Here is a 21,345-nt window from a genome sequence, read left to right as displayed (position 1 = left end):
CTAATAGATTTTAATTTTCTCCCAGAAATTCACACAGAATTGTTACATTTCATAATTGAAGGGGAAATCAGAGGAATTTTATCTGACAAATCCTGATCAGAAGTCCAATCTATAAAATATGACTAAAGTGTTCAACCAGAATCTGTTCTAAATTCCAGTGAATTCTGAGAAAGTTAATTCATTTTATTTGTGGAAAGTGCTGAAAAGTATTCTTTTTGTTATCTGAAAGCTTTGTCTCTCTTCCAGTCATGGTCTTTCATTCTATCCACTGCCTTTTTGGTCCAAAGTCAAAACAGTTGTTCTTCATAACTCTCTGTCCATAGAAGTAATGAACTAGCAAATTTAAGGAAAAAAGGCAAACAGAATAATGCATATAATACAAATTCAATGAGTTCAAGAGTATCCATATCTTTTACTGGTTTATATTTAATCTATCCAACAAAAAAATGGCAGAATTTTCTAGGATGAATTAGGCCCATTATTTCTCTCTAACTAGTAATAGGACATGGCCTTGTTATTAGTACTGCTACCATGCTATATCATAGCATACAATCCTATACTATGCTATGCTATGCTGTGCTATATTATACTATACTAAATAAATTAAACTGTATATTTTTGGCATATGACCCATTAAATAAACCTTTATTGAAAATTATATTTTGCTACATATGAATTAAGAAGACAGGTTTTTGACCAAGCTTTAGATAAAGATAATTTGGGGGTTCAGGGCATACAGTAATGATAAAGCTCAGAGGACTGAGCAAAGACAAAGGTACTGACAGTTCTGAGGTATAGTGCATTACAGAGAACAATAATGGAAAATTCAGGTACACTCAGCTATGACATATCTCAAAGTGTTAGTCTCCTTCCTAATAAGAATAATTTCCTTATAGCCCTTAACTCATACTATCTAGACAGTCATCTAGTTTTTATTTGAGCAGGAATAACTAGTTCTGGATTGTAGATATAAATTAAGTTTATTTTAAATGAAGAATATCATTATTAACAGTATTTCTTCAATTCAGTTTCTATTCAATAAGTAATTACTAATTGAGCAACTACTATTTAACAATATTACTATTATCTTCCAATATTTAGTGCCTGATAAGGTCATTCTTCTTCAGCTTACTAGAGAAACGTTTATAGCCCCACTTTATATAGTCTCATTTTATAAATAGTGTATTATATATTACCATACTTTAAAGATGATATCATGTGAAGCATCCACTCAAAATAAATTGAGAAATACATGCCACAGAAAATTAGACTTATAATAGGCCTATCTGTATTGCAAGTCTATATCCTTCCTGAATTCTTTGAGAAGTCCTTAAGTACTCAGGTATCAATAGTCTAATTTTAGAGAATTATGAATAAATAGAAGCTCTGAATCCTAATCATATAACTTTTAAAATCACATCTACTTAGTCATTAAGTTCTGAAAATCCAATCACTGATGGGAACTGAATATATAATCACAAAGAAAGAAAGTGCATTAGTTTCAAGGTAAAGCTAACATTTCACAACATACAATGAACTTACATGATTCTCTCACATGTAAAAAAATACATAAACTAAAAGGCTATCTTTAGATCAGGTATGGAAAGATTTTTAGCAGGTGTTTCATTTAGAACCAACGTGCTACTTAACAGGAGTGAGCAATAATTACTGAAATTATTTTTAGCAGACTGAGTTACTAAAGCTATCTTCACATCAAAACTTGAAACATCTCAAAATGAACCTAGCTTCAACTTTGTGCTGAGGTTTCCCAGTATGAAAGTTCTAAACAAAGACTCTAAAGAAAAAAAGAAAAAAAAAAAAACAAACATTAACTTTAACCTACTGACTTATTAATTATCTCATCTTTGTTTTCATAATTATCTCTATTAGTCAATTATCTGATCATTTAAAGCAATTACCAAAAACACTTCCTTGGTAATTCACTTATCTCCTCTGGACTGCATTCTTTTCTTATGTAAAATTAGGAAACCATACCTCCTAAATGATAAATTCATCACTTAAATGATAAATTCCCTTCCAAGTTTAAAGTTTATGTGTGGTATTTTTTTAGTCCTAGTGCAATGCTTCTTCATGGCAAGAAAGTGAGTCTTAATTCTTGAAAGATTTACTAAACAAACCAGAACTCTAACAAGATTCAAAATATCATAAAATACTTCTGAATGTCTATTTTTATGGAACAGGCTCAGTAAATACAGAGAGACACCATTTATTGATGATTCATTCTTCATTCATTCATTGATCATTATTCTTCATTAATAATGAGGAATTCTTTGTCCATGGAACCCTACATTTTATGTTACTACATTATAATGGTCTTTATTTATATATGACTATAACTGACTTTTAGAATAAAAATATTTGAGAGATACTTGAAACTCCAAGGGGAAAAATGGCTATATCAATGGGACAGAAGAAATTGTACCCCTGAGTACCTAAAGAATAAAACCGATCTGAATATTGCATAACTGTTAAGTATCTTTGAAAAGTCATGAAAAAGGGATTTGGCACCATAGAACTGAAGAAGAGGTATTATTTTAATTTTCAAAAGGAGAAAAAATTAGGTGCTAGTTCAATGAATTTAATTTATTCCTTGACAATTTTTTAGAAAGTATTATCAAAAGTGAGGATTTGAGCATTTAGAAATAGAAATAGTGATGACTAAGGATCAGCATGGCTTTATTACGAAAAAATGTGAAATTAACAATTTCTTGGGCTGGTAGAGTTTAAGAAGAGTATTTTAGACCTAGTACCATGAATTTTAGCAGAATATTTTACAAAGTCAATTTTGTTCTCTTTTCATACATGAAAAAGTGATGTAGGTTAGATGGATCATTGGGAGGATTGGGAGTTGGACAGGTCTTTGAATGATCATTGTACCAAGATAAAAGCAGAGTTGCTAGTTTATGGAGTATTGCTATTCCTAGAGTTCTTAAGCTTACCTACTCGCAGGTAGGCTAGGATATTGGAAAGGATGGAAGGCTATACATCCACAAAGATTATTTCATTAGATGATGAATTTAAGAATTATCTAGAGATAGGGCTGATGCAACAGTAGTAGCAAAATGACCATTAAATGTTTTCTTGCCACATAAAGCTAGGATTTTAAATAACTAAAGAGGATAGCTTTATCTTCTCCTCTACATGGAATAATAAAAATATTTACTTATAGGTAGTGTACTACTATGGTCCTTCATGACCAAAGTAGTCAAGAATGAAAACATGCTATCTTGAGGGGTGGTTAGTATCTCTCTCCTTCATAGTTTTCAAATAGAGTATAGACAATCATTATGTTGGGTGTGTTAATGAGGAATCTTTTTTTTTCCTTCTTAATGTTGAAGTAGATAGCCAAGGATATCCTTTCCAACTGTTCTGTGAAGATTTCTCTGATTTCCTTTGTAATTTATGCTCTTACTTTCCTCAAATTTCATAAAATTTGCTTTTTTTTTTGTTAGTGTTTGTATAAGGTAAATTCTAAGAAGGTCAGGGCTCAGTAATTTTTGATTCTGTATCCTCATCCCTTTACATATAGTAGTTACTTATTTAATCTTGTTGAATTGAATTGAATTAATTTTTTCAAATAAAAAATTCCAAAGGCAATACTACAGGATTATTTTTGAGGGGTCATCCTAGAAAACAACATACAAAGCAATTATGGATTTAGTCAGTGGATTTTATATAACTAAATTTTAACATACTGAAAAAATATACCTCTGAATCTATCAGCTTTTATTTTTTTAAAAAGCTCTCATTGAAATTCAATGGATGTTAGTTAGCAAAGAAGACTTATTGTGTTAAGATCAGTATAAAGAGAATTACAATTGAAGAAATGAATTCAAAGGGATAAATGGTGATGAATGAGTGAAATCTTTTATTGATTGAAATAATATAAAATTTCACTATAAATATAGTTATATATCTATACATATACATAAATATGTACACATATAGTCTATATTTATATTGTATGTATACATGCATAGCATATATGTGTTTACATACATACATACATACATACATACGGGTTATACTATAAGAGAATTAGGAAATCATCATACTCCCAAACCAGTCCCCATAATACTATTTTGGCTATTAATTCCACAGATCCAAGAGGAATCCACTTAGTATAACACTTTTTTCTTTAAAAAATTAATTATTAAGTTAATAAATTAGATCATTAATATATTGAATTTATCCTCCACCGAAAGGTTATAATAAACACCACTATAAAGCAAGAATGAAAATAAAACAAAGACAGACATTTTCACTTGTACTTAACTAATTTCTATTGTAACTAGTTTTTTACATCAATTTTCATCTTGAATGTATGATGTGCTAACTTCTCCTTCCTTTCTCAGTTATAACTTCAGCATCAAAAAATAAATAATTCCAAAATCTGTTAATCTGGGTGTGCTTTTCTTTATAGTTAATTGAAAAAAAAAAAAACTTTAGATTTTAAAGTTTTCATGGTAAGCTAACAAGCACTCACTTTGTGTCAGAAACACTTAAATACTAGGGAAACAAAGGCAAAAATAATACCTTATCTCAAGAAGTTCATAATTTAATGGGGGAGAAAATATCCCCTCTCCCCCAAAGTACTGTTGCTCAAATTTTCCCTTCCCAACCTCCTTTCTTTGTCTGTTGTCAATCAAAATATACAATGTAGCTTTTAAACAGCTTTTACACCTAGAATGAACTTTATTATTCTTCCCAAAGGGAAAAAAATCCTCTATAATATTCAAAAGCAACATTTTCGTCATTAGTATTTTTTCTATTCATTCATCATAAAATGTGCATAGACTCATAAGCATAGACTCATTTAATTTTTTTTAAACACACACACAAACATACCATTTCTCAGTTCTTTATTTTGTCTACCAATCACTAACATTCCAAAGGGAGAAAATAATCTCTCATAATAATGTACATGTATTCTTTAATTTTGAAGTACAATGATAGCAAGCTTAACTATATATATTTGGAAAATATATTTGAGTAATATCTGAAAAATAATTGAGAAATAACTGAAGTAAAAATCTTTATTACTATTATTTCCAGTGATGATTTTCCCATTGCTTTGAAATTTTTCTCATAGTGATATCTTGTTTTTTTTTTTTTTTTTGTGTTTGTTTTTTTTCTTTCCCATTTTAGTCAGATTTGAATCTAATACTAGCCTTTTGCTGTCTCTCATTGTATTTGCATCCTCAGTGCCTAGGGCATATTAAACACTTGATACATACACAGAGAGGAGAAATGACAGACAAATAGATTACAAATACAAAGATAGACAGATCAAATTAAATGTGTACAATGTTGTAGGTCTTATGCTGTGCACTGATACATGTTTATTGATTAATGGATGGATTATATAGCATGGACTTTTTTGTGCTATCTAAAGATACTACATAGTGTTTTCACCCATTAGTTTTTCAATGAAAATATTTTATCTTTAATGTGAGATTCCCTATCGTTGGAACTTATTTCATCAACATACATGATTTAATAAATAAATTTTAGAAATTTCACTGAAGCAAAAATAACTGAGATGTCTTGGCCAGATTGGACTACTAAATATCAAAGGCAGTATTTGAATTCAGGTCTTCCTGACTCTATCTAGCCCTTAATTCATTTCATCATGCTGCTTTTGCATGACAAATAATTAGAACAAAGTAGCTATAAAAAGTAATGATAAAAAAAAATTGTCCTTCATAGTTATCATTCTATAGTTGAATTGCTAAGTTTTCTGTGTAGTTTTTTTCCATTTAAAAACAAAAGACAGATATAAAAAGCAAAAGAGCAAAATAAAATATTTTCCCAAATTAATACCTGAAATTAAAGAAAAGAGGGAAAATGTTAGTTAATGTTATTATGGAATTTTCCATTTACTCACTGGACTCTAATAATAAGGATCTATATTAATGCTGTGTAACTGTACTGACATGTCAAATAGTTCCACAAGCATAGCAGCTTCAACAATTTCATTCTTTGTTGAAACATTGTCATTGATTAATATAGTTTCTTAAGTTTGAGCAGTTAGAGGTTTTTGACAGGTAACCTTCAAAAGATGAAAATAATAATAAAGCCAAGAGGAATACAAAGATGCCAAACTCATTCAGCCATTTAGAGTAGAAAAAAGAAAAGTAGAAATTTGGAACACCCACAAAAAGTTTTTTAGATTTTCTTAGCTTGTTTTCCCCAGCCAATTTTTTATTTACCAGGTATGAGATGCAATAAAAAATGAAGATCAAACTATAACTTAGGCAAGCTATTTTTCCATTGTCAGTTACCTAAATCTCTACTTGCACTAAAGAATCTATTCCTCTGAAGATTAATATAGTACCCAATCTTTGGAGCAAGTGACAAACACAAGACGTGGGCGTTCCATCACTTTGACAGAATCATGAATTCACTCTCTCTGTCTTCAGACCAAAGTCTATAAACATATAAAGAGTCAGTGTTTGGGGGACTGAAAGAGGAACCTTTTATTATATTCATCTAAATGGATTAGTGTGAATGAGAGAAGTTGGCACAGCTTCATTACCTAGTTGTTAATTAAAAAAAGGAATTATTGTCATTAGCACAAGAGCTGAATATATGAGGCAATATTAATTTCAGATGCTCTTTCACATTTCCATTTTTTAAATCACGAGTTTGTTTTTCATGAATTTATTAAGATTTACATGTTTTGTAAGAAATTTTATCATTTGTATTTCTAATAGGTTCCTTTTGTGTATAAATTCCTAACATCTCAACATCTCAATATGATTTCAGTGAAAATTGTATATGTATACATGGGTTGTTACCAGCTGTTTCCAATTCAAATTAAATCAATGGATCTGGATCAGGTCAGATTTCAATCTAAATTACAACAAATTGGGTACATAGTCTTCATAGTCTTGTTATGCTTTGTTATAATATTAATAATATAATAATAATAATAATAATAATAATAATAATTGTAGAAGAAATTGGATATAGGAAATTGGCACATGGTACAAATAGAGTTCAGACAAAGAGCAGGAATAACATTTTCTTTCCTTACTGATAATTGTCTATAAAAAAACTGAATTTCTACCTGGAACAGTTAGGAATATTTTTGTCTCTGATAACATAGATGGAGTAGAAATTAATAGTTAGGAACTAAAATGTGAACATATTTCTACAGATAGATTCACTGGCTGTTAATGTTTATGCCATCCTTTAGGTACATTATGATGAAAGTATCATGAAAACAGTAGTGGACTAGAAGTCAATAAACTTGGGTTCTGTTTCCAGTTCTGACAATCACTAGTTATGTGACCTTAGACAAACTATTTAAGCTCCCTGATTTTTATTTTATTCACTCATAAAAAGGAAATTGGTGCTAGGTGGTCTTTACACATTCTCCAGCTATAACATAATTGAAATATGTGATTAATGTCCTAAGAACATTAATCACATATTTCAATTATGTTACAGCTGGAACATCACAAAAAGATGAAGAGTCCCTGAGCTTAGGTTCAAGACTTTGAGAAAGACTTTGAAAAGTGACATTTCATCTAGGAATTAATTAATTCTCAAGAATTACTCCTCAATGTTTACTTTAAACTATAACTTTGTGATTGAAGAAATGCACTCTGAAGGAATTATAACTAGTTTTTTGTCATCTTCCCAAATTAAAAGATCTTAAGTTATCATCAAAAAAAAACCTACTCAGTGTCCTTGACTTCTTTCAAATTTCTAAAACAAAAAAAACAAAAAAAGCATGTAAAAGTTAGTAAATGAAAAATCAACTTTTGGGGATCAATCTCCTCATGATCTAATAATGTGTCTTATAATGAGGAATGGTTTTCTAAATGTTCTTAGGACTAAGAAAAAAGGAATAACAAGGCCAGGGCATTTATGATGGTTCCTTATCAGTAATGTTAATCTAATGAGGCAAAGATCTTTGATGCATCAAAGTCCTATCCCAAAGCCTCCTTATCTCATGTTAATGATCCTTCTGAAAAATTATACAAACAGAACACAAGCTGTTCTGAACACAACTGAACAATAGAAAAAAATAAATATAATTTAAGTAGAGGTAAGTTGGTATTTTTGGTATTTGAGGATAAGATTTTCTATGTCACTAGGTTGGCAGAAGAATCATCAATGTTTCAACTCCAACAAATTTCAGAAATATTCTACAATATAGAGAGGTTGGAACATTCATCAAAGATAGCATAGAGTATAAGTATCTATCCTACAATAAGACATTTATTTCTTTGTATTTTAGTTGTTTAATTATCTAGATTCTATGAGCAGCTGTCTACTCTTTGAATACAAACATTATGTTTTTTAATACATTTAATTCCCTTATGTTATATGTAATAAGGCATATGTGGTCTATGATACATTCTAATGACTTCCAAATGATATAAGGATCTAGGAATTTACACTCAACATCTACACAGGAACTGGGACTTTGTATTTCTCACCTTGTTGTGTAAAAGACATTACAACTCTCTGGCTTTTTCTCACTCTTCCAACTTGTTCTCAAATTAAAAACTCTAATTCTCAAGAGATAAACAACAATTACTACAGTTACATTTAAGTTCTTTCAAGGTTCTAGGGCTAACACAGTTGAAGGGAAATATACTTTATCTACTCATTCATTCTCACTTAAGTCCTGAATTAACATGATTTATATCTATAAAATCAGCAAGCTGAAATGATATTTTTGAATGTATAAGAACTTATAAATAATTTATTTAACAATAAAGCAAAAGAAATAGTAATGTCTAGATATACACATGTATATAATGACATATATCGTATATACATTTATGTATATGTATACATATATCTGAACAGCTGGTAGGCACAGCTGGTAGTGTGGTGAATCTGTAGTCATGAAGACTCTGAGTGCCAATCACACCTCAAGTATTTACTAGTTGTATGGCCTTGGACAAATCACTTGACCTTGTTTACAAATCACTTGACCTTGTTTACCTCAGTTTCCTCATCTTTAAAGTGAGCTGGACTTCCAGTATCTTTTACAAGAACACTCAAATGACGTCACAATCAAATGACTAAACAACCATCTATCTATATATTATCTGAGTTTAAGTGTGTGTATATGTGTTTATCAAATTACATCATACTTTCTCAAAAGTGGACCCAATGGTTATGGGAAAGAGTGGACATAATGGAACCTGCTATCAGAATCTGGATGTTACATTTCAGGCTTCAGAGTTTTTGTTTAATTCAGAAACAGATGTACAACTTGAAGTTGCTTCTCTACTTACTGCCTAATTGTTGATCCTCCTTCATTCTCTGGTTGAGGAAATCTTGTTTTGTTACTTGAAGGCAAACTCCATAAGCTCTTTAATTAATCACTTCCCTTAAAAGAGTTTTTAGAAAGTATTACAAATTAGTTATCTTTAACCCAAACACCTGATAAGGTTATGAAATTGACTGTCTTTGAGCTCTACAAGTCACTTATTCATTCTCCAGATCCTCTGCTGAGCAATCATAATGCAACTCACAAGAATATAGTTCTTCTAACTAAGATATGATTTATTTTTAAATTTTTGTGGAATTGTTTCAATTGTGTCTAACTCTTTATAACTTCATATGGATTTTTCTTGGCAAAGATAAATGAAGCAGTTTGACATTTATTTCTCCAGGTCATTTTTTTTAGGATTCTGTTTTTTTAATCTATTCTGCTATTTGCTTCCATTTGGGGGGGAAGGGGTTCCCATCTCATTCACATTCACACTTGCATGATTACCAGTTCTATAATTCCCTCCATCCTATTTTCTCCCTGTATACATTTTAGTTCTTTCTTTCCACTCTGTACTCAGTCCTGTGCTTTTTTTTAAACCACTCCACCCACTCCTTTTTCTCCTATCACCCCTCCCCCTTTCCCATCTTTTTCTCTAGTGTTTCTGCCCTCCCTTCTATCTTATCCCTCTCTTTTCTTTTCCTCTTTCTCTTCTTACCTCTTAATCTGGTTAGATAAAATTCTATATGCAACTGAATGATAAAGGGTAATCTTTCTTAGAGACAAAACTGATGAGATCATTCAGAAAATGCTTATCACCCTCCCTTTTTACACTCTATTGTAATAGGTCTTTTGTACCTCTTCATATGAACCAATTATCCCATTACACCTCTCCTTTCCTTTTTCCAGTACAAATCTTTTCCCACCCTTTAATGATTTTTTCTTTCATGTAATCACATCAGAATCCATTCATAACCACAACCTTAGTCCACGTGATGGAACCTCTGTCTGTCCCAGTGACAGATATAGGTCTCAAGTGTTACAGATATTTCTTTGCCATCTAGGGATGGAAAGAGTTTAACCTGTAAGTACCAAATGGTTTTGGTGACCATTGCTTTATAATACAGTTTTAGATCAGGTACAGCTAGGTCACCTTCATTTGAGTTTTTTTTTTTTTTTTTTTAATTAGTTCCCTTGAAATTCTTGACCTTTTGTTCTTCCATGTGAATATTGTTATCTTTTCTAAGTCAAATAGTTTCTTGGGAGTCTGTTTGGCATAGCACTAAATAAATATATTAGTTTAGGTAGTATTGTGATCCTTATTATATTCACTCAGCCTATCCAAGAGCATTTAATATTTTTCCAGTTGTTTAAATCTGACTTTATTTGTGTGGAAAGAGTTTTATAATTTTGCTCATATACTTCCTGACTTTGTTTTGGTAGATAGATTCACAAATATTTCATGCTACCAAAAGTTATTTTGAATGGAATTTCTCTTTGTATCTCTTGCTTTGGATTTTGTTGGTGTTGTATAAAAATGCTAAGGATTTTTGTGGATTTATTTTGTATCCTGCAACTTTGCTAAAGGTGTAAATTATTTTTAATAGTTTTTAGTAGAATTTCTGGGGTTCTCTAAGTATACCGATCATATCATCTGCAAAGAGTGATAATTTGGTTTCCTTGTTACTTACTCTAATTCTTTTAATCTCTATCTTTACTCTTATTGCCAAAGCTAGCATTTCTAATACAATATTGAATAGTAATGGTGATAGTGGGCAAATTTATTTCATTCCTGATCTTACTGGAAATGATCCCAGTTTATCCCCATTACAAATGCTGCTTAATGATAGTTTTAAATATTTGCTCTTGACTATTTTAAGGAACAGTCCATTTATTCCTGTACTCTCAAGCATTTTTATTAGAAATAGATGTTGGATTTTATCAAATGCTTTCTCTGCATCTATTGAGATGATCATTTTTTTTGTTTTGTTTTGTTTTTAATTTTGTTAGTGAGATAGTGGATTAAACTAATATTTTTCCTAATATTGAACCTAATATTGTATTTTCTGGTATAAATAAATCCTACTTGGTCATGGTGTATTATCCTGGGGATGATTTTCTGTAATCTTTTTGCTAATATTTTATTTAAGACTTTTTCATCAATATTGATTAGATAGATTTGTCTATAATTTTCTCTCTCTCTTTTCAACCTACCTGGTGTAGATATCAGTACCCTGTCTGTGTCATAAAAGGAATTTCATAGTACTCCTTCAATCCCTATTTTTTCAAACAGTTTATATAGTATTGGAGTTAATTGTTCTTTAAATGTTTGGTAGAATTCACATGTAAATCCATGTGTTCCTGGGGATTTTTTCTTAGCAAGTTGATTAATAGCTTGTTATATTTCTTTTTCTAAAATGGGACTGTTTAGCAGAGGTTCCAAACATGGCAGCCTTACGCCTGGAATGCTTAGGATCTCTACCCATTGGAACACTGTTTCCAGTGCCCTCTTATCTCTACCTTCAACTTTACTAACTAGACTTTAACTTTACTTCCAAACCCCATAATAAACCTCTTATCAATCTAAAAAGTAAAAGTAAAATAAAATAAAATGGGACTGTTTAGCTAATTTACTTCTTCCTCTATTAATCTGGGGGCAAGCTATATTTTGATGGTATTCTTCCATTTCATAAGTTATCAAATTTATTGGCATAAAGTTGGGCAAAGTAACTCCTAATTATTTCCTCTTCATTAGTGGCAAGTTCTTCATTTTTAATTTTTAACACTAACAATTTGATTTTCCTCTTTCCTTTTGTTAATCAGTTTTACTAAGGGTTTATCTATTTTGTTGGGTTTTTTTTCATAAAACCAACTCTTACTTTTATTATTAATTCAATATTTTTTTTGGGGGGGTTTGCTTTCAATTTTATTAAACTCTCCTTTTATTTTTAGAATTTCAAGTTTAGTGTTTGACTGGGGATTTTTAATTTGTTCCTTTTCTAGCTTTTTATTTGCAAGCCCAAATAATTGACCTTCTCTTTCTCTTTTTTATGCAAATAGGCCTCTAGAGATATAAATTTTTCCTTTATTACAGCTTTGGCTGCATCTTACACATTTTGGTTTGTCGTCTCATTATTGACATTTTCTCGTGTGAAATTATTAATTGTGTCTATGATTTGCTGTTTCACCCAATAATTCTTTAGAATGAGATTATTTACTTTCCAATTAGTTTTAGTGTATTTTCTCCTGACTTTTATTGAATGCAATTTTCATTTCATCATGATATGAAAAGGATGCATTTACTATTTCTACCTTTCTGCATTTAAATTTAAGGTTTTTATATCCTAATATATGGTCAATTTTTGTATAGGTTCCATGAACTGCTGAGAAGAAATTGTAGTCATTTCTGTCTCCATTTAGTTTTCTTCAAAGATGTAACATACCTAACTTTTCTAGTATTCTATTTACCTCTTTGACTTTCTTATTTATTTTATGGTTTGATTTATATAATTCTGAGAGTGCAAGGTTGAAATATCCCACTATTATAATTTTGCTGTCTATTTGTTCTTGCAGCTCTCTTAATTTCTCTTTTAAGAATTTAGATGCTACACCACTTGGTGCATATATGTTTAATATTGATATTGCTTCATTAGCTATGCTACCCTTATCTCTTTAATTAGATCAATTTTTGCTTTTGCTTGATCTGTGATCAGAGTTTTTTGACTTCACCTGAAGCATAGTAGATTCTACTCCAGGCTTTTACTTTTACTCTGTATGTATTGCCCTGCATCAAGTGTATTTCCTATAAACAATATACTGTAGGATTCTGGCTTTAATCTAGTCTGCTATCCAGTTCTCTTTATGGGGGAGTTTACCTCATTCACATTTATAGTTAAAATTACTAATTCTGTATAACTTGCTAACCCTGCTTATTCTTTTCTCCTTTCCTTCCCCCCTTCTTCCCCTCCCCAGTATTGAACTTGTGAGTACCACTTGCTCTCACAGCTCTCCCTTTTTAGGATTTCTCTCCCCACCTTAGAGTTCCTCCCCTTTTCTTACCCCCTTTCCTCACACTTTCTATATTCCCTTCTGCTTAGCTTACTCCTTGTATTTTCACTTTTCCCCTCCCACATTTCAATGAGGCAGAAGTTTCTCTGTAAATTGAATATGTCTAATTTTTTTTTTCTCTTTGAGCTAATTCTGATGAGAATAAGATACACACTATGTTCATCCCCCTCCCTTCTTTCCCTCAGATATAATAGGTTTCCTTTGCCTCATCATGAGATATAGTACCCGCACTTTTTCTGGTACAATTTCTTTTCCCTCTAGTTTCCTTTTTATAATATAACTGTAAAACCAAATTATACATGTGTTCAGAAATATAGTTCCCAATGTTTCTTTTTACCTTTTCATGTTTCTCTTGAGTCCTATATTTGGAAATCAAACTTTTTGTTTAGTCCCATTTTTTTTTCATCAGAAATAGATGAAATTCACCTATTTCATTGAATGTCCATCTTTTTCCCTGGGAAAAAATGCTCATTTTGGCTAAGTTATTTTTGGCTGCCTACCAAGTTCCTTAGCCTTTCAGAATATCAGATTCCAGGACCTTCAATCCTTTAATGTCAATGCTGCTAGATCCTGTGTAATCTTTTTTGTGGCTCCTCTGTATTTGAATTGTTTTTTTTGTTTTTGTTTTGTTTTGTTTTTTTTCCCTAGCTGCTTGTAGTATTTTTTCCTTGGTCTGGTAGTTTTGGAATTTAGCCATAATATTTCTTGGAGTTTTGATTTTGGGGTCTCTTTCAATAGGTGATTGATAAATTATTTCAATGTCTATTTTACCTTCTGCTTTATTACATCCAGGCAGTTCTCTTTGATGATTTTCTGGAAAATAGTGTATAGGCACTTTTTTCATCATTATTTTCAGTAAGTTCAATAATTCTCATATTATCTCTCCTAGATCTATTTTCTAAGTCTATTGTTTTCCCAAGTAAGTATTTAACATTTTTTCCATTTTTTTTTTTTTTTTTTGGATTTGCTTAATTGATTCTTGATTGCTCCTCAAATCACTGATTTTTATTGGTTCAATTCTGATTTTTAATGAATTATTTTCCTCATTTAATTATTTTTAAATTTCTCTTTGTAATTGTCCAATTGAGTTTTTAAGTAAGTTGTTTTGGTCTATGGAATTTTTTCCATTGAGCCAATTTTATTTTTTAGAGAGCTTTTTTCTTTTTCCAGTTCACTAATTCTATTTTCCTTGGAATTGTTTACCTTTTCCAATTCACTAATTTTTCAGGGAGATGATTTCTTTATCCACTGTATCTTTTAATGAGTAGGATGACTTATCCAGACTTCCCTTTCCTTTCCCCATTTTTTTTCTAGCTCTCTTGTAAGAGCATTTTTAATTTCTTCTACGAGTGTCTTATGCAATGGTCCTCAAACTTTTTAAATAGGGGGCCAGTTCACTGTCCCTCAGACTATTGGAGGGCCAGACTACAGTAAAAACAAAAACTCACACTCTGTCTCCACCCCTCAGCCTATTTGTCATAACCCAGCGGACCACATAAACATCCTCAGTGGGCCGCATCTCCCTCGGGCCATAGTTTGAGAACCCCTGGTCTTGTGTGTTGGGAACCAGATCATATCCTCGTTTGGGCTTCATCTGAAGACACTATGTTTTTAGTCTTCTCAGGGTTTGAAGTCTACTCCCTATCCATATAGAAGCTATCTATAGTTAGAGCACACTTTAATTTTTTGCTCATTTGGGTAGTATGGTATTGCTAAGCTTCCTCTGCTGACTGCAGGAGGTAGCAGTGAGGCAGCAACAGGACAGCAATGACTGAGCTGCAGTCTGCTCTCTGAGAGCATACTGAGAACGTGCTGAATCACTCCTGGTACTGGGTAGGTGTGGCCAGGTCCCAAGAGACCCTAGCTTTTCTGGATTATACTCTTCACTCCCTGTGTTTATAGCTTTCCTGCTGATCTACTGGCTTGCTGCCAGGGCAAAATAACCACACTATGGTAAAGTTCTCCCCCAAAATTTTCTGCTGGCTGAGATCACACCCCACCCCTCTCCAGTCTGCTCAGTGTGAGCTGCCTTCCCTGCTCTTGCTGCTTGCCATGCGTGTGTCCTCTCTGCCACCTTGACTGGAAGTCCTGTTGATTCTTTCTTGCATACCTCACATTTTTTTTCTTATTTTTTCTTCTACCTCTTTTTGCCTTTAAAAGTCTTTTTATGAACACTTCCAAGAAGCCATTTTGGACTTGAGACCAATTTATTTCACTCTTTGAAGTTTCTTCTGTTGACCAGAAAATTCTGTCCTTGTTGAACTGGTGCTTTCCCCTGTCATCATAGTAGCTTTTTATGATCAAGCTTCTTTTCTGTTTCTTGCTCATTTCTTTTCCTTTCCTTTTGGTATTTCCTCTTTTTTTTTTTTTAAACTTTTAAGGTAGATCTCTTCTCCTGCTCTTGTTCAGGAAACAAGTCTGGTTTCCCAGAATTTGACTTATGAGCTGAGACTAGAAGCTGTCCTCCTGATTTGCTCCTCTCCTATCCTGGCTCAGGATTGAGCCAGTACCAAAGGTCTTGTTGATGATTTCTATGATTAAGACTCTCTCATCAGCTTTCCCAGAGTCTATCTGACTTGAACTAAATACCCCTTTCATCCCATTGAGATTGACTTTTCTTGAAGCTTTTCCAGTTTTTTGTTTTTGTTTTTTTTTAAACTGGAGAATGGTTTCATTCCATCAGACTCTGTTCAGAGGCTTGGTTTCATGTGGTTTTTGAGGGAAACAGGGAGGGTTCAAGCAGCTTCCTAACTTTACTCAGCAATCTTTCTAGTTCATTTTTTACAGATGAGGAACTGATGCAAACAAGATTAAGTGATTTTCTCAGGGTCATACAGCTAGTAAGTATCTGAGGACTGATTGAAACTGAGGTCCTGAATAGGCTTGTGCCCTAGCTATTATGACATTTAGCTGCCTCAGGACAGCCACAAAGCCCCTATGTATTCCTTCATAAAGCCATAGGCAGCAACAAAGAGCAACAAGTCTTCCTTGTTTCCCTTGATGTGGCTCTCTGAGCAGCTGAAGTGCAATAGCTAGAGGTCCCTGGAGCTTTTTCAATATCGTAGTTGTCATTCAATGGATTAAAATGGAGTTTTCTTATTATCAATGACTCAGTGTTATTAAAAAAAAAATAATTCCCCAATTTTTCCTATGAAAATCCTTTTTTCAATCTTGCCTTTCTCTAAATGTTTATTAACTTTCTCACTATTTTTAATGAGATGATATAACTGACATACCATTGGACATTTCAGATTTCTGGAATTTTCAACATGGTACTTCCTCTTTTTGATGCACTTAATACCATGTTTCTTCACACTCACATTTCTAGTGACTAATAAATCAAATATCTTCTCTGCCTTTTTATAATCTTAAATTGTTCCCATACAGGCCATTCAACATTGTTGAATTTAGGGATGAGGAACTGAGGCAAACACTTGTAAACCTTTGGTAATCCAACTTCTGTAATACATATCATTTTCCCTCCAAAACTTTTGCAGAATCCCTTCTGAAATTTATATCTATCCATAAAAAAAATTAACATTTTATGGCAAAGGGTTTTTATGGCTTATGATTTTATATTAAAATAAAAACTTCACCACTACTAGGCAATTGTATTATGCCTTCCTCATGAACTCACTATGCTGCTCTCTCTTACACTGATTTTCTATAGCTCTGACTTCCCACCTTTTCATTGCTTTTTCAAGTCTAACATGGCTCCTCTTTTTTTTCTATTCTCAGTAGAAATCATTGCCTTATATTTTACAGAAAAAGTGAACATTTGCAATGAACGCCCTTTTCTCCCCTTTGCTTCATCTCCCTTCATTCAGATTTCTTCAACATGGTTCTTGTTCATTTTGGTGCACTTAATACCATGTTTCCTAACACTCACATTTCTAGGAACAAATAAATCAAATAACTTCTCTGTCTTTTTATAATCTCTGCTTCATTTCAGTCTCCATAATAAAGTGACATTATACTTTAAAAAATAATAGGTTTTTTTTATTTTCAAAATATATGCAAAGATAGTTTTCAACATTCATCCTTGTAAAATTATGTGTTCCAATTTCTTTCCCTCCTTTCCCCCTGCCCCCACCCTAATAAAGCAAGTAATCCAATATATGTTAAACATGTGCAATTCTTCTATACATATTCCCACAATTATCATGCTTCACAAGAAAAATCAGATCAAAAAGGAAAAAAAATGAGAAAGAAAACAAAAAGTAAACCAACAACAACAACAAAAAGTAAACCAACAACAAAAAAGGTGAAGTCCTCTCTCTGAATGCAAATGGCTTTCTCCATTGAAAGTTTATTGGAAGCATTCTGAATCACCTCATTGTTGAAAAGAGTTACTTCCATCAGAATTGATTTTCACATAATTTTGTTGTACCTGTGTATGTTTTCTTGATTCTACTCACTTTACTTAGCACCAGTTCATATAATTCTCTCCAGGTCTCTCTGAGATCATCCTGCTAATCATTTCTTATTGACCAATAATATTCCATAGCATTTATATACCATAACCTATTCAGCCATTCTTCAACTAATGGACATCCACTCAGTTTCCAGTCCCTTGCCAGTACAAAAAGGGCTGATTCAAACATGTTTGCACATGTGAGTCCTTTCCCCTTGTTTATGACCGCTTTAGGATACAGGTGGAGTAGAGATACTGCTGGATCAAAGGGTATGCATAGTTTGATAGCCCTTTTGCCATGGTTCCAGATTGCTTTCCAGAATAGTTGGATCAATTCACAACTCCACCAACAATTTATTAGGGTCACAGTTTTCCCACATCCACTCCAACATTCATGATTATCTTTTCCTATTTTCTTAGTCAATCTGAAAGGTGTGTAATAGAACCTCAGATTTGTCATAATTTACATTTTCCGATCAATAGTGATTTAAAGCATATTTCCATATATCTAGAAATGGTCTTAATTTCTTCATCTGAAAATTGTCCATTGACCATTTAAGTGATCTTACTTCTTATTGAGGTTAACCCTTCTCTCTGTTCAAGAAATCCTACTCCAAACCCTGTCTTCCAACAGATTTTTCTCCTCCAACATTTCCATTCTATTTCTAATTTTCAATCTTCCTTCAAGTATTAGTTAGTTATCTATGCCTACAAACATGCTTATGTTCTCTCATTCTCAAAAAAATAAAATAAAAATCCTCAATAGATCCTTTCAACCAAGGTTGACTACTGTGCTATATTTTTTTCTACCCTTTTTATATGTTTATATGTTAAAAAGACCATCTACAATTGGTGCCTTCAACTGTCTTTCCTCTCAATCTGTTCTTAACTCATTACAATTCAGCTACTTACCTCATCATTCCACCAAACCTTCAGTCTCCAAAGTTACCACTGAACTCTTAAATTCACTTGCCTTTCCTCAATTTCTCCCTTCTCAAACCTTTCTGAATCCCTTGGAATATTGATTACTTTCTCCTGATTGATAATTTCTTCTCTCTATGTTCCCAAAGCAACATTCTCTTCTGACTTCTTCCTATTTTTTCTGACCACTCCTTCTCAGTCTCCTTTGCTAGACCTTTGTCTAGATTATACCATCTAACAATAGCTTTCCCACAAAATTTGTTCTGGACTGTTCTCTTTCCTATTTTACTTTACTTGATGAACCTGTTGCCTCCTGTGTATTTCTTACCATCTCTTTGCAAATGGTTTAAAAATATACCTATCCTCCCATATCCTCTCTATTGATCTGCAATCTATCATTTGCAATTGTCTTTCAGACATCTCTAACTAGCTGTCCAGTAAGATATTTTATATACAGAAATTATTATCTTCCACTCCTAAACCTTACCCTTGCATCTTCCCTATAACTGGAAGTGGCAATATCACCCTGGCAGACCTTCATCCTTGAAGCCTTCTCTATCTCCCATTTCCTTTGTATAATCTGTTGTCAAGACCTGTCAACTTTACTTTTGTAATATCTCACAACTGTCCTCTTTTTCCTCTTTGATACTGCTGTTATTCCAGTCCAGGCTCTTGTCAAATTGCTGGGCTTATTGTAATGTATGCTATGGATATTCTTCAATTTCATTTCCCCAGTCCAATCAATGCTCTATTTAGCTATCAAAGAAGGGGTTTTCTTAGATTGCAAATTTGAACATGATACGATACCCTTCTGTTCAATAAACTCAGGGACTGCCAATTACCTTCAGAATCAATTACAAAATCCTGTTTCATGTATAAAAAAACCCTTCACTCTTGACTCTCTCCCTTTTCCAGTATTATTACACTATACTCCCCTCCATGTAATATTCAATCTAGTGATACTTATCTCTTTGCTATTATGGACACAAGACAATCTCATCTATAAGGTCTCCACAGTGTCTCTGACTACTTCCCCACACTTGGTATGCTCTCCCACTTCAATCCCTGTCTACTAATGTCCCTGTCTTTCCTTAATTCACAAAAGAAAGTTCTATTTTCTACAGGAAGTCTTTCCCAGGCCCTCTGAATTCAAGTGCTTTCCCTCTCTTGTTTCCTATTTATCTTATATATAGCTTGCTTGTACAAATATGTTTCCTTATCGTCTCCCCTAATAGATTGTGAGCTCTTTGAGGATAGGGTCTGTCTCTTGTTTCTTTTTGTATCTCCAGCTTTTGATCCAATTTTTAGTACATGGTAAGAGCTTAATTAATGCTTACTAATTGATTCTTTTTGTACACATAATAGATATAAAAATATTTATTCAAAAATAGGCAATATTCCATATCTTTTCATAGTAGATACAAATCTTTTCCTTAATTAAAAAAACATCCATAATGACTTTTTCATTATTAAATGATTCTATAGAAAAAGGCCATAAACAGACAATGCAATTTACTCTTTCAAAGTTTAACTTTAACATTTTCTTCCAAATCACTGGCTGACAATAATTATCTTTGAATGAATGATTGTTTTTTTTGAAGTCAAATTACTGCAGAGCATATAGAAAAGTAAGATTATAAAAGGGACAAAATGTAAAAAATGCCTCCAATAAATAAAGGAATTTTTTTATTATAGGATATACTTAATTTTAAATAAAAATAATGGGATGTAGCAAATCAATTAAAATTTCATTTTGAATCACTGTCATAGTTATGTGGGAACAGTATTTTGCTCATTAGCAATTTATCATTACCTTTGTAGTTCACCTTGAATCCAACTGATCCAACACTTTCATCTGTCTGAAGGTGCAGCCACATCTGGCTATTCATGCTCACTTTTTAAATCTGGTACAAAGCTTCCTGTTAGCCTAGAAAAAAGGAAACATAAAAATTATAATCAAATTATGAAAGAAAATTATCTGTTTAAATTGCTGTGGGAGATAGGTTTTTCCATCCATCTTATTTTTTGGAAAATGAGAAATAACTGATTTGGTAACAGTGTTAATAGGGAAATCACTCAAAGGTACAAAAATTGAAAAATAATAACATACAAGCAATTATTATCACATAAATATTTTATGTTTTATCGAGTAAAGTATATATTTCTGTGAAACTGTAAATTGTATCCCCTTTTATGACCTTTTTTTTTGCATTTTTTAGGTTTCATTGGAAGAGATAAACAAGCTTAAAATAATCTAGAGGTTAGAGAACAGATAGATCCTGAACTCATAATTTCAATGGTATAAGATTGTTTTCAGAAGAGAAAAATTCCTTCTACCAATGCAGATTAATAGCTTTTAGACCATGTGGCATTTTGTTTAGTTGTCTAGATGAAAGTTTAAAACTTTTTTTTTTCCATTTGCAAACCCCTTTTTCACCCTGAGAAAAAAAATGTTATGACCCCTAAGTATATAGATATATGGAATAGCTAACATAAATCAAATATTTTGCTGAAAATAAATCAGAATTTTACACACACACACACACACACACACACACACACACACACACACACACACGTCCACATTCAGTTACAAAGTCCATATGGTATTATGAAACCATAGTTTTAAGAAGTTGGGGGCTAGATCATGATGAGACTAATGGACCTTATCCAGGGGACA

The 21,345-nt window shown here is 32.2% G+C and overlaps 1 protein-coding gene across 1 annotated transcript in view; it reads right to left on the bottom strand.

The window, feature by feature from the left end:
* Positions 1–21,345, bottom strand: part of CSMD3 (CUB and Sushi multiple domains 3) — a 1,577,676-nt gene that overhangs the window by 700,021 nt on the left and 856,310 nt on the right. The window contains 2 exon segments of the mRNA XM_074266680.1: positions 20,479–20,563; positions 20,565–20,592. Coding sequence (XP_074122781.1) covers positions 20,479–20,563; positions 20,565–20,592 — 113 coding nt within the window.

The sequence above is a fragment of the Sminthopsis crassicaudata genome, chromosome 1 (genome assembly GCF_048593235.1).
Source record: "Sminthopsis crassicaudata isolate SCR6 chromosome 1, ASM4859323v1, whole genome shotgun sequence".
NCBI lineage: Eukaryota > Metazoa > Chordata > Mammalia > Dasyuromorphia > Dasyuridae > Sminthopsis > Sminthopsis crassicaudata.
The sequence above is the reverse complement of the archived record's forward strand: the minus strand, read 5'-3'. Positions and strand labels throughout refer to the sequence as shown.